The sequence below is a fragment of the Mobula birostris genome, chromosome 5 (genome assembly GCF_030028105.1).
Source record: "Mobula birostris isolate sMobBir1 chromosome 5, sMobBir1.hap1, whole genome shotgun sequence".
NCBI lineage: Eukaryota > Metazoa > Chordata > Chondrichthyes > Myliobatiformes > Myliobatidae > Mobula > Mobula birostris.
In genome coordinates this window covers 18,502,520-18,517,444 of record NC_092374.1, presented here as the reverse complement: position 1 = coordinate 18,517,444, position 14,925 = coordinate 18,502,520, and the positions used below count along the sequence as shown (strand labels likewise).

Genomic DNA, 14,925 nt, shown 5'->3' with positions numbered 1-14,925 from the left:
CTTCCTATGATGCTCAGTGTTGCATCTCGATGGAATGAGGCTCTGGCTGAATGTACTCCTGTGCCCACCCAGTACATTATGTAGTGGATGGGAGACATTGTCCAAAATGGCATGTAACTTAGACAGCATCCTCTTTTCAGACACCACCGTCAGAGAGTCCAGTTCCATCCCCACATCACTGGCCTTACGAATGAGTTTGTTGATTCTGTTGGTGTCTGCTACCCTCAGCCTGCTGCCCCAGCACACAACAGCAAACATGATAGCACTGGCCACCACAGGACTCATAGAACATCCTCAGCATCGCCCGACAGATGTTAAAGGACCTCGATCTCCTCAGGAAATAGAGACAGCTCTGACCCTTCTTGTAGACAGCCTCAGTGTTCTTTGACCAATCCAATGCTATAATAAAATTCACCTGCAGTTTGAGAGGGAGAAACCAAAAACAGATGTATGAGTTTTACAGTGGAGTAAAGGAAAGTACAGAGTCATGTGAGAGGAGCAGGCCAAAGATGATTGGAAGGGGACACTAGCAGGGATGAAGGTAGCAGTACAATGCAATACTTAAAATTACTACAATACTGTGCAAAATCCTTAGGCATCCTAGCTGTATATATGTGCCTAAGACTTTGTACGTAGACTGTATGTACATACACACACATTATATATGCATATACAAATAGAGTCATATATATATATATATATATATGCCTCTTTTTGAATTCAGCATTAGGCAGTTCTATAGATAATTGGATTCTTTGGATATTCTGTGCCTCTGGGTCAAACACCAGTTGTATCATTCCATATTCAACAGAAGCCCTTGCAACATGCATTAGATAAACCTTTTGCCATTATTTTACATGGATTAATAGTTTATGTGAGAATAACACTACCGTTAAAATCATGAACATAAGTTGCATGCCATCTTGGACAATGTCTCCCATCCACTACATAATGTACTGGTTGGGCACAGGAGTACATTCAGCCAGAGACTTATTCCACTGAGATGCAACACAGAGCATCATAGGAAGTCATTCCTGCCTGTGGCCATCAAACTTTACCACTCCTCCCTTGGAGGATCAAACACCCTGAGCCAATAGGCTGGTTCTGGACTTATTTCCTGGCATAATTTACATATTACTATTTAATTATTTATGGTTTTATTACTATTTAATTAATTATGGTGCAACTGTAATGAAAACCAATTTCTCCCGGGATCAATAAAGTATGACCATACTATATACTATACTATACTATGAAGAAGTGAACATTAATGGAGGTTTAAAAAGACTTAAGGTTTATGTATAGATTACTTGACTGCTTTAGATATTATTGAAGCTAATCAAATAGACAATGGAACAGCGGTCTCTTGCAAGAATTCATGGAGGTAAGTGCTGTACAGAACTGTACAAAACCTGTTTAACCCATGCCTGCTGTGTACAATTATCAGTTCCCAGCACCAGTCCTTAGGAAGTATATACTGACTCAGAGATAGATAGATATATAGAATGATACCTAGAAAGGAAAAGTAAGGTTGTACTCACTAAAATTTAGATCTGTGTAGAATGACTTATTCAAAGCATTCAATATATTGTAATGATCTTGTTCTACCAATCTGGAAGAAATTCAAGGATTATTTAGGGATATAGTTCACAACTAATACAATGGAGACTGCTATTTCAATTGCTCCATTCAAGGCCATTAGTTCAAAGTGAGTGGAGGATAGTTTAGGGGAGATGTCAGATGTACACTATTTTAGAAAAAGAGTGGTGTATACCTGAAAAACACTGTCAGGAGTGATGCTGGAAGTTGATACAATAGGGACATTTAAGAGCACATGGATGTAAGAAAATATGATGCATTATGGGTTGTATAGGAGAGAATAGTTTGATTGAACATAAAAGCACAAGTGTCAAGAAATGTAGAGGAGGATTGACCCAAAAGCAGAGCAGCAGAGATGACTAAGCAATGAGTGATAATAGTAGACTGCAGATTAACAATCCACGAGGGTTCACAAAACAAGACAGAACAGATACTAAGCACAACAGGCACAAGGTAATGGAAGGCTATGAGCAACTGTTTGAGTCCAGCTGATTCAATGAATGTACAGGGACTGGCGATGAAAGTTGGGTTTAAATAGGCTGCAGGTGATGAGTTAGAAACAAGAGGCAGGTTACTCCTATTAGTTGAGTGGAGGCTGGGGGGGGGGGGGGTGCCTGCTGTGGATGCCTGACAGGACCTCCACCACCCCACTACCCATGGCCAGGCCCCAAGAGCCCAGGATGATCTGAATTGGCTGGGGGAGTTCTTTGATGAGTGATGGATCCAAGGTGTATATTTGCACGATGGTAAGTAGCTAGAGGTATGCGAAGGGTAATCTTGAAGGGGCCAATAAACCAGGGTGAGAACTTGCAGGGGTCAATGCGCAGAGATAGTTCTCAGGTGGACATCTTGAGCCGGTTCCCAGGCTGGAGTAGTCTGGCTGGGCGCTGACGACAGTTGGGCTAGCCAATGTAGGCGCAGCTGGGAACTAGGATGGACTCTGTGCCCTCTTCCAGGCACTCTGGCAGCGGACAACCAGGGCCCTGACAGATGGGACCTCCACCATTGACTCCTCTGTGGGAAACAACAGGGATTGGTAGCGATGAAGCACTTCAAAGGGTGACATCGCTATGGCAGAGGAGGTGTGTAGATTGTAGGACAGCTCGGCCTCAAGCAGACACTTCTTCCATGTAGAAGGGTTAGAGGCAGCAAAGCATTGCAGAAGCTTCCTCAGTTGCTGGTTAGCCTCTTCTGACTGACCATTGATCTGTGGATGATAGCTAGAGGACAAACTCACTGAGCAGTGGAGGAAGGAGCAGAAGGCTCACCAGAAGGGGAGATGAATCGTGGGCCCTGATCTGACACAATGTCCCAAAGGAAGCCATGAAGGTGAACTTCATGTGAGAGAACCAACATGAGTCTGCGTCTCAGCGACTGATGGAAGTTTGGGGAGGGCATTGAAGTGGGCCGGCTGGGAGAACCGGTCCACCACTGTCATGATCGCCATGGCCCACTGGAAGGTGGCAAACCCATGATAGCATCCATGACAATGTGGGACAACAGGTGACAAGGAACCAGTAGGGGCTTCAGAGGGTCACCAGCCGGAGGATGAGCACATTGAGGACAAACAGTGATGAACTGACGTACATCTGTGGTCACGGTGGGACATCCAAACAGGTGTCACAGAAAATCAGGGTCCATTGTGCACGTGGTTGGCCAGTGAGGGATGAGGAATGGGTCCACTGGAGTTCCTCACGGCGCATGGTAACTGGCATATAAATGCTGCTGTCAGAGGTGTCAGCCAGAGCAGATTCATGCTGTAGGGCCTGGCAAATCTGGTTTTCATGGTTCCAGATGATTAGGATGAGGATCTGCGAGGATGGGCTGAGGGTTGATCGCCATTTCAGCTGGGTCAAACTGCTGTGCCTTAGTGTTCTTGGAACAGGGCCAGTATGAGATGGTGAAGTTGAATTGTTCAAAGAGGAAGACCCAGCAATCCTGATGTAGGTTGAGTTGGCAGGTCTGTTGCATGGATATAAGTTTCTGACTGTCAGTCCAGATCAATAAGGGCTCAGTATTTCCTATCAGCCAATGTTTTCATTCCTCCAAGGCCTACTTAAAGGCAAGTAGCTCCCCGTCTCCTACTCCATAATGGCGCTGTGTAGAATTGGACATGTGTGTGAAAGCATAAAGGTGTGTCTTCCCCTCCAATGCTCATTGAGAGAGGAATGCCATGGTGCCAACATCAGATGTGTACACCTCAACCACAAAATGTCTGGAGGTGTTTGGATGATGGAGAATGAGAGCAGTGATGAAGCGTCTCTTGAGATCCTCTAAAACGTGATGCATGGCAGCAGGCTAGGTTATATGTGAGGTACGTGACTTGGTGAGGGAGCTGAAGGAAGCAATGATTTGGCTGTAGTTTCTAATGAAACAGCAGTAGAAGTTGGAAGCCCAAGAAATGCTGTAGCCTTCTGAGGGAGTGTGGTCAGGCAATTCAACTATGGTGTGCACTTACCCTGAATCTGTGGTTAGGCTTTGGATGAAAGGACATAACTCAGAAAGGAAATCACAGGGGTGTGGAACTGACATTCTCTAACTGGTAGTACAGTTGAGTTTCGAGGAAACACTGAAGATTTGAATAGAAGTGACAGATATGGCCTTGAGGGTCCTTAGAGATGATGAGGATGTTGTCAAAGTGGATCAATATATATCTGTGTATCAGGTCTCAGAGGATCTCATTTATGAAGGCTTGGTAAAAGGCTAGACTGTTGGAAAGTCCAAAAGGCATCACTGGTGGCCATAGAGTGTTCTGAGTGTGTCTTCTTCTCATCCCCCTGGTGGATATGGAGCCAGTTTGTGCACAATCCGTAGATCAAGTTTGGTGAAGATCTGGTCCTGTGGAATGATTCCAACAGAAGAGGGAAGTGGTTCGTAATAGCAATTTTGTTCAGTACACTTATTTTTAACAAAGAATACTGCTCTGGCTGGGTCCTGGGATGGTTGAATGAAGCCATACTATTGTGTTACGGTTATGTAATCATTCGTGGCTTGGGTCTCAGGAGAAGAGACCTCAAGTGACCTCATGGAGGGTTGGTGGCCAAGAGAAAATCAATTTCGAAGTTCTGTGGTCTGTGAGGCAGCAGGGTGCTGGTCTGCCTTTTATTGAAGGCAGTTGCTAGGTCATGGTATTCCTGTGAGAGTTTGGTAAGGTCAATGGTTTCCTCCATCTCCATGGATCTACAGAGTGTAGTCATCTGAGGTTGCAGGCAGGTGGGTCCCCAACTCAGCAGTGAACTGGATGACCAGGTGAAGTAAGGGTCATGACTGGAGAGTCAGGGTAACTCAAAATGAGAGGAGTGTTGGGTAAACTGAATAGGAGAAATTGGATGTCTCGTAGTGCTTTCCGAATCTCATGTACATGGTGTATGCACATGCTCTAACCATGCCAGACCCCAAGGAATGTCTGTCAGTGACCGTGATTTAGTGGGGGAATGAGGGACGCTTGGTATGGAATCTAAGCTTGCACACAAATAGTCCAGTCCAGAAAGTTGCCCACGGCACCAGAATCCACCAGAGCCTCCTGTGTGCATAGAGCCACCAGTGTGTGGAGGAGAACAGAAAAGCTGAGTCAGGCTGTGGTGTCAGAATGAGGAGACAGGAGAGCTTACCAAATAAGAAGTTCTTCATCTCTACCTGGCAGCACCATTTCCTGGAAGCAGTGGGCATTTGATGCATTGGTGATCGGCTGCTCCAATTGCAGGTACATAAGTTCTTCACCAACGCTCACGCTCTTGGGAGGTTAAGGGAGCTTTTCCTAACAACATGGCTTCCAGAGGCATTGATGAGGGTCCTGCTCCTTAAAATTATTCTGGGAATGAACAGGGGTTCCAGCTGATGTTCTGAAGGGTAGCTGCAGAAGACACTTGTCAATACAGAAGGACAGAGTAATGAACCTTTCAAATGCCATGAGCATCTCCCTGCTAGACAGCTTGTTTTTCTGCATTCCAGCCACAATCCAACATGAGGGTCCTGAATTCCATGGTATAATCCAGCACAGAGCGTGAACCTTTACACGGGCAAAATATCCAATCTGCTGATTCCCTTCCACTTCCCGAATACTCATAAGAATGGCACATCTCAGCAGTGAAACCCTCACGTTTGGTGCCAAGTGGTGGTTTTCATTGTCACATTTAGCAGTGACCCAGGTCAGGGCTCACCTTGTCAGGAGAGAGATGATAAAGGCAATCTTGACTCAGTCTGTAGAATTCAGAGAGGGCTGGAGCTTGAAATGTAAAACGCGCTGAGAAAGGAAGCTGTGCCATCAGGTTAGAGATGCGTTGAAGCTTTCTGGCACTGGAATCTGGGGCTCCAAGAGAAGCGGTTGACTGGCACGGGGTTGCTGCATCAAAAGGGAGAGTTGCTTGAGAGTGGCGAGCAGATGGACAATGGTTCCTTGCTGCTTCTGGATTGTATGTTCCTGTCAACGGATGACGTCCTTTAAGCAAGCCTACTCTGCTGGGTCAATCAATGTTTCACTCATCCTGTCAGGAAATGTAAAGGAGACTTGACCCAAAAGCAGAGCAGCAGAGACAGTCAAGCGCTGAGCGATAAAATTAATAGTAGATTGCAATATAACAAGCCACGAGGGGCTACAAAACAAGAGAAAATCGATACTAAATACAACAGGCAATGAGATAACTGAAGGCTAGGAGCAACTGGTTGAGACTGGCTGGATCAATGAAGGAATAAGGACTGTGGATGAGAGTTGGGTTTAAATAGGCTGCAGGTGAAGAGCTAGAAATGAGTGGCAAGTGACTCCTATGAGATGGGTGGAGGCTAAGAAGTGACTGCATGTGCAGGCTGGACAATAAGATCATAAGAAATAGAAGTAGAATTATGTCATTTGGCCCATTGAGTCTGTCTGCTCTGCCATTCTATCATAGCTGATACTGTATATTTTCCCTCTGAAGCCCATTCTCCTACCTTCTCTCTATAATCTTTGATGATCTTACTAAGCAAGAACCTATCAAACTCTACTTCAAGTACATCCAAAACTTTGGCCTCCACAGCCTTCTATGTCAATTGATTCTGCAGATTCAACACTCTCTGGTTAAAGAAATTCCTCTTCATCTTTGTTCTAATCTGATACTGTGCCCTCTGTTCTTAGACTCTCCCACTATTGGAAAAATCCTATCCACATCCAGTTTATCCAGGCCTTTCAATACTCAATAGATTAAGCCTTAGTCTTTGCCACAGCCTCTTGAGCTAAAATTAACACCACTAATCTTAAAATTGGTGGAGGCCAAGTCAGCCTCAGAATAGAAGGACATCCCTTTAGAACAGAGATGAGGAGAAATTTCTTTAGCTAGAAGGTAATGAATCTGTGGGCTACATTACCATAGACAACTGTGGACTCCAAGTCCTTGGGTATACTTAAAGTGCAGGATGATAGTTTCTTGATTAGTAAGGGTGACAAAGGTTATGGGGAAAGGCAGGAGAACGGGGTTGAGATGAAAAATAGATTGGCCATTCCATCAAGACTTGATGGGCCAAATGGCCTAATTATGCTCCTTTGTCTTATGGCTGGAGCGTAGAAGAATGAGGGGAGATTTGATAGAGGTATATAAAATTATGATGGGTATAGATAGAGTGAATGCAAGCAGGCTTTTTCCACTGAGGCAAGGGGGGGAAAAAAAACAGAGGACATGGGTTAAGGGTGAGGGGAGAAAAGTTTAAAGGGAACATTAAGGGGGGCTTCTTCACACAGAGAGTGGTGGGAGTATGGAATGAACTGCCAGATGAGATGGTAAACGCGGGTTCTTTTTTAACATTTAAGAATAAATTGGACAGATACATGGATGGGAGGTGTATGGAGGGATATGATCCGTGTGCAGGTCAGTGGGACTAGGCAGAAAATGGTTCAGCACAGCCAAGAAGGGCCAAAAAGCCTGTTTCTGTGCTGTAGTTTCTATGGTTCTATGGTTCTATGGCTTAAATTAACCGTTGTAGGTAATAACCAATATATGAGATGTAAAATTACATACATATATCATCCAAATCAGTCAAATATAAAATATTGTCACAAATTTGAGTTATTTAATTATCTTTCTCAACACACAGAGTTCTCTTGTGCAACTCTCTGGAGTTTAATTCTCAGCCTGCCATTATGATGCAAGATGCTAATATTCCCTTCTGCTCACTGCAGGTGTCCTACGTCAAGGCAATTGATATCTGGATGGCGGTTTGCCTGCTGTTTGTGTTTTCTGCCCTTCTGGAATACGCCGCTGTTAACTTTGTGTCAAGGCAACACAAAGAGCTCCTCCGTCTTCAGAGGAGGAAACGGAAGGTCAGCAACACTCTTCTTAACTCCATTCTGGATAAGGGTCCATGGTCCTTCTATTCTGTCATATAATGCAGCCTCTATTGCCCCTTAAGCAGAGACTGTCAAACACATTTACAACCTTTGATCTCCCAACCCCATAAAATTGAATCTCTGCCTTGCATGTTGCATTTTTAGCTGTAATCTCTCCTAGCAATCCCCTTCAAACGCACTTTACAACGTGACATTTACAGAAACAACTAAAGGGTAGCATGTTACGTACATTGGTGAAAAGTCTCATATTTAGGACCTATAACTGAATGATTTTTGGTCCACAAGTAATGTTCATGCATATGCAACTTTAGCAAGAATGTCTTTTTTAAGCTTGTGGAGGTCAGTGAAGCCCCACTGGCTAGACATGTTCATTACCTTAATAAATAACTTTCTGTCTCTCTTATTTGTTCATCCCTTTTGATGAAAGAATGTTGAGGGGATGCTTGATGGAAATGAAAACATAGACACGGTGCGACGTAGCAATGGCTTGAGAAACAGCGAACCAATTTACGGGACTCTGGCACAAATCTACAGTTCAAATTTCAGGGTAAAATGACAAGCAGCTGTCCCATTTGTCATGTGATTTAAGAAATCATAACTAAAGAAGTCCTTTTGTTGAACCTCTTGTCTGTACCAATAGGACTTGTCACCCGTTGTAGTCTGTGTACTGTTCATTTGTGGTAAAACATGGTCCCATTTCAAGGTACCTATCTTGTTAGGTTTTTAGCAGTCACCATCCCAACTCCCAATCCACCCAAAAGGGTTTTGCACTTGTAAAGATGAAACAAATTGCATCTACCATTTTCCATTGAACCAGATGTAAATGAGTCAGCTTGAGGAGTGATGAACTGCAAAAGGAAATTATGAACCAAATTGATGGAGATAAAAAAGGAGTAACCAACATCAAAAACAGGCCAAGTTTACTACTTCCATGAACCAGAATAAGGTTTATGTATCACTGACATCTATTGTGAAATTTGTGTTCAATGTATCCACAAAATGTGTCTTTTTTTTAATTTTAAAGTCAAAGAAATGGAAATTGAAGCTTACCCCATATTTTGGAACCAAGGATCATATTCCTGATAGAATTTAAAGAGTATTAGGGATGGTGTTCAGCAGGCAGTACAACAGAGACTTAAACATTAATAGTGTCATTCAAGTCTCTATTCCATCCCAAAGTATCTGTCATCCAATAAACTAATCTTGATTTGTTTGACATTGTGGTAATGCTGGAAACTCAGATGTCGTATTTCTATCCAGAAAGCCCATAAACTGCTCTGTTAGGCTTTGTGGAATATCTTTCTTTTTCTTCTTCAAAATTAATTAATAGGATTTTATACAAATAGTAGAGAAGGATTCATGTTAACATCCCTTCAAAAAACTGAAATAGAAACAAGGTCCTTTTGTAATTAGTTAAAGTTAATTGGAACTTGAATAAAAGGAAAGCAAAACTTGTGTTAGTCCCAAAGAGGACTCCAGGCAATAAGTTGTTTATATTAAAACATGAGTGAGATACTGTGGGGACACAAGAGACTGCAGATGCTGGAATATGGAGCAACAAAGGAACTGCACGAGGAAATCGGCATGTGGACAAGCACCTGTGCAGTCAAAGGGATGGCTGACATTTTGGATGTGATCCTGCATAAATCTTGATCTTGATAGGATCCTGAGCTTAAACACTGACCATCCCTTTGCCTCCACAGATGCTGCTTGACTCACTGAGTTCCTCCAGGTGTTAGTAAAATACTGTGGAAGTTGGAACTCTGAATTAAATGTGAACTTCAGCAGGCAAGCATGCTCCTGTGGAGTGAGAAAATCTGAGATGACTCTGCATAGCACCTTCATAGGCTTTCATTTCCAATCTCCTACATCCACAGTAATCTCAAGGAAGTTTGTTGAGCAGGCACAGTACAGGTATGCCTTCTATTGATGTCTTCATCACTGATTAACTGGACCCTGAAAACTCACACTCGTTTCTCAATCCCACTTTATTTATTTGAGCACAAGGAGAACAGTGTAGATCCTGTCATCACACTGCTCTGAAGTTTGAACAAATAAGTACAATTTTCATACATGACTGATACAGATACTGACCAATTGGTAACCTTGCGTATATTCAAATTCCTTATTTGCGTGATCAACTATCTATTAGCCAATATAATCTATGCATTAAAGACCAAAAATACTTAAGAATTAGTAAGGTAATTCATCAATAGTAAGTGACACCCTAGCATCCTTATCTTGTCTCCGTATGCCAAATGGCTCTGACCGCCATTGTGGAAAGGGAAGTTGTTCTCGTCAAAGACCTTTCTTGCTTGAGCTAACCACACGCTATTTGTAAACCATCCTTGCCTGGATGTTATGTTAAGTCTTGCTTTGTTGCAACTTCCACAATATCACTGGAGTTTTTTATAGATCATGAGTAGCAATAGAAACATAAAATCTCTGCTGAGGCCATAAGCTTCTTTGGAAGATTAGTTAAATTACCAGGCTAGATTGTTAGAGCTTGCTTGCTTAAAGCCATCATCTCCACTGGGACATAGGCTCCTGACAGCAGCTCACTAGAGTCCTTTGCCCTGGGCCAGTCTTTCAAGTTGTCCCCAGGTGTAGCCCATCTTCGAATACCTTTCCTCTTTGAGGGATGAGGTCTTTGGAGCTTCTGTTGGCATTTCTGTAGCTCTGGGATTTTGTGGAATGGGGTTTTAGACCCTTGCCCAACTCTCCTACTTCGCAGCCGGGCTTGGGACTGTCCATGCTGGAGTTAGATTGTAAGAGACCTGAATTTAAAGTTTAGCAGTGCAGTTGTGGAATTGAAATTCAGTTAACTAAGTGTGTATTGATCACAAAACTACACATCTAACCATCGGAGTAGGAAATCTGTTGAACTGCCTAGTCCAACCCCCATGTGATGCCAAAGCTATTGCAAAGAGAATGGCTCTTAAACGCTGCACAAAATGGTCAAGAAAGCAATTCAGTTATGTTGTGGTAGCAGTAGAGTCATAGAAAAGTAAAACATAGAAACAGGCCCTTCAGTCCATCAAGTCTGTGCCAAACCATTTAACCTGCCCGCTCTCATCTACCTGCACGGGAACCATAGCCCTCCATATCCCTACCATCTATGTATCTATCCAAGCTTCTCTTAAGCATTATAATCAAGTTTGCATGCACCACTTGCACTGGCAGCTCATTCCACACTCTGATGACCCTCTGAAAAAAGAAATTTCCCTTCATGTTCTCCTTAAACTTTTCAACTTTCACGCTTAGCCCATGACCTCTAGTTGCAGTCCCACCCAATCTAAGTGGAAAAAGCCTGCTTGTATTTACCCTATCTATAAACCTCATACTAGTTCAGAGGGCAGTTCGCTACCATCTACTCAAGGACACTTAGGGATAAGTAATGAATTTTACTCTTGCCAATGATGCATATAATTCTTTAAAACAGCTCCACAAAACAAGAGATGATGAGTTCTTTTTGAAGCTTACCATTTCCCGATTACCATAATAGTGAATTAGAATCATATCACTGATGTACGTCATGAAATTTGTTGTGTTGCAGCAGCTGTACAGTACCATACATAAGAAAATCTCTAAGTAACAATAAGAAATATTTGTGAATAAATAAGTAGTGTGAAAAGAGAACAAAGTACTGAAGTAATGTTCACGGACAGTTCAGCAACCTGACGGCAGAGGGAAGAAGCTGTTCCTAAAACACTGAGTATGCATCCTTGGATTCCTGTTTCTCTTCCCTGAAGGTAGTAATGAAAAGAGGGTGAGACTTTGATGTGGAGAAAAAAATATAAATTGCATTTGTGATAATCTCATCCTTGAAATTGAAACTATTTAGGAGACATGCTTCATGAATACATTTATATCTATTGAAGGTCATTGTTGATAATTAACTATCAGTGAAGTGAGAAGTGTACCGAAAGTAATATAATGCTTACTGTTTTGAAATCAGTACGTAGGTAGTGGTAGGTAGATTTCAACACTGTTATATAATGAGATACTGTACATAATGCTTTATACATGCAAAGGATAGCTGCCACTGGATTTGGATGAATAGTGTTAAAAAATATTGATGATATATTACTGGCAACACACATAAAAGTTGCTGGTGAACGCAGCAGGTCAGGCAGCATCTCTAGGAAGAGGTACAGTCAACGTTTCAGGCCGAGACCCTTCGTCAGGACTAACTGAAGGAAGAGTGAGTAAGGGATTTGAAAGTGGGAGGGGGAGGGGGAGATCCAAAATGATAGAAGAAGACAGGAGGGGGAGGGATGGAGCCAAGAGCTGGACAGGTGATTGGCAAAAGGGATGCGAGAGGATCATGGGACAGGAGGCCCAGGGAGAAAGAAAGGGGGAGGGGGGGAAGCCAAGAGGATGGGCAAGGGGTATAGTGAGAGGGACAGAGGCAGAAAAACGAGAGAGAGAAAAAGGTGTGTATATAAATAAATAAATAACAGATGGGGTACGAGGGGGAGGTGGGGCATTAACGGAAGTTAGAGAAGTCAATGTTCTTGCCATCAGGTTGGAGGCTACCCAGACGGAATATAAAGTGTTGTTCCTCCAACCTGAGTGTGGCTTCATCTGTATATTACTGTGTGGGTTAACATTCCAGTTCATAATGAAATTGTTATGTCCTGTAAAATGGAATTTGTGATCATTTTGTAATCCTCAAGAGGTCACATCAGTTGGATTTTAATTATTGAAAGCATGGCATTAGGAAACCAGTTAAAAAGTGTTATGGAATTGAAGGCAAGTTATCAAGGCATTGGGAATTTTTTAAGAGTAACACACACAAAGTGCTGGAGCATGTTAAGTCTTGCTTTGTTGCAACTTCCATGTATGGAAAGGAATAAAGAGATGGCGTTTCAGGCTAAGACTCTTCATTAGGAAACATCATCAAATTTGTACAGGTGGTTAATACTTTATGTATCCTATAAGAATTATTATTTGTATACTAGGAGCTGGGTTAAACATGAATGCTATAGCAATAGTAATTGCTGCCATTCGGTGATCTACAATAGCAAATGTTTTCTAAAACTTTCCAAGTCAAACAATCTGTTTTTTTAAGCCCATTACCCTACTGGGGTATAGGCCACCAATAGAAGCTGGTCAGAGTCCTCTGACCTGGACCACTTTTTGACCCCGTGTAGCCTATCTTTTAAGATCCTTCCTCTCCCGGGGATGAGATAAATGGAGCTATTTTTGGTGGTTCTGTAGCCTTGTAGCTCTGTGTTTTTATGGGATGGAGTTGCTAGCCCCAAGCCCAATCCTCCTTTCACAGCTCAGTTTGAGACATTCCACGGTGGATTTAAGTATATTTATCTAGGGGATCTTTACCTTTCAAAATGAAAGCTTTCTCAACTAGCTGCTGTATATGTTGTGAACAGATGGTATCTTTTTCTCTCGGTACAAATAACTGATTAGGTATCTGACATGCAATATTTTTCTTCTATTTATGTCATCCCTGGGCAAGTAGCTTCTTACATTATTGACAGCATGGCTATCTGGGGCATGTTTTCTTTACACTGTATCACATGCTGCAGAAATAGATTTCAAGTGATCTATCAAAAAAGTATAATAAAAATACAAACTAGGAACAAGAGTAGGCCACCATTTGTAGTGTGATCCACCATTTAGTACAACCATTACTGGTTTGATTACTGTGTATCATCAGAGCTATATTACTCTTTACCTGCTGGAGGTTCAAAGAATAAGGGGGGGATCTCATTGAAGCATATCGAATATTGAAAGGCCTAGATAGAGTGGACATGGAGAACATGTTTACAATAGTGGGGGTGACTAGGACCAGGGAGCACAACCCAAGAATACAAAAGTGTCCCTTTAGAACAGAGATGAGGAGAAATTTCTTTAGTCAGAGGTGGTGAATCTGTGGAATTTATTGCCACAGATAGCTCTGAAGATCAAGTCATTCAAAGCAGTGATTACTAGGTTTTTGATCAGTAAGAGCATCAAAGATGATGGGGCAAAGGTAGGAAAATGGGGTTGAGAGGGATAATAAATCAGCCATCATGGAATGGTGGAGTAAGTTCAATGGGACAATTGGCCTAATTCTGCTTTTATGTTTTATGGTTTTATGGTTAGGAAGCAGGGGGACGCACGTAAAGTTATCAGGAATGTTGACCATGCCAAAGGGAGCGAGGAATAATGTACCTGGTCTACAGGTCATTCTCATCATCTTCATATGAACCTTCAGAAAGATATTCAGCATAGCAGATAGTGTACTACTAATACAGCACTAGCTTTAAATTCTGGTTCAATTCCTGCCTCTGTTTGTAGTTTTTTTCCCATGACCAGTTAGATTTCCTCATGTATCCGAAAGATGTGTGGGTCAGAGTTAGTGAGTTTGGGCATGCTATGGTGGTGCTGAAAACATGCCAACTCTTGCACAATCCTCGCTGTTTAAATTTGACACAAATGGCGGATTCCACTGTAGGTTTTGATATACATGTGACAAATGAAGCAAATTTTTATGTTTCTTTTTCTGTACCTTTGATTTGCTCTAGCTCAGTTTGTATTATACCTGAAGATTTATAGTCATTACACTGACCCATTTGGAGGGTTAAATGTTCATTGGTAAGTTTATACTGTTTTCAATGAAAATACGATCAAATAACTTTAACCGAAAGCACCGATGGCATCACATGATCAGATTGACCATATGACATAAGAGTAGAATTGGACCATTTGGCCCATTGAGTCTGATCCACTATTCAATCATAGATGATTTATTATCCCTCTCATCCCCAGTCTCCTGACTTCTCCTGTAACCTTTGACACCCTGTCTAATCCAGGCCCTATCAACCTCTGCTTTAAATATACCCAATGACTTGGTCTCCACAGCTGTCTGTGTCAATGAATTCCACAGATTCATCACCCTCTGGCTAAAGAAATTCCTTCTCACTTCTGTCCTAAAGAGGCGTCCTTCCATTCTGAGGCTGTGCCCTTTAATCCTAGATTTCCCCACAATAGAACACATCCTTTCC

At 42.3% G+C, this 14,925-nt stretch overlaps 1 protein-coding gene across 7 annotated transcripts in view; it reads left to right on the top strand.

The window, feature by feature from the left end:
* Positions 1-14,925, top strand: part of glra3 (glycine receptor, alpha 3) — a 203,135-nt gene that overhangs the window by 176,171 nt on the left and 12,039 nt on the right. For 4 of the 7 annotated variants that reach the window (XM_072257115.1, XM_072257114.1, XM_072257112.1 and 1 more), the window contains exon 7: positions 7,748-7,888. In XM_072257115.1, coding sequence (XP_072113216.1) covers positions 7,748-7,888 — 141 coding nt within the window. Of the gene's footprint in view, positions 1-7,747; positions 7,926-8,379; positions 8,463-9,264; positions 9,277-12,702; positions 12,718-14,925 lie in introns of all 7 variants that reach the window. The other 3 variants (XM_072257109.1, XM_072257110.1, XM_072257108.1) reach the window with 3 other exon arrangements.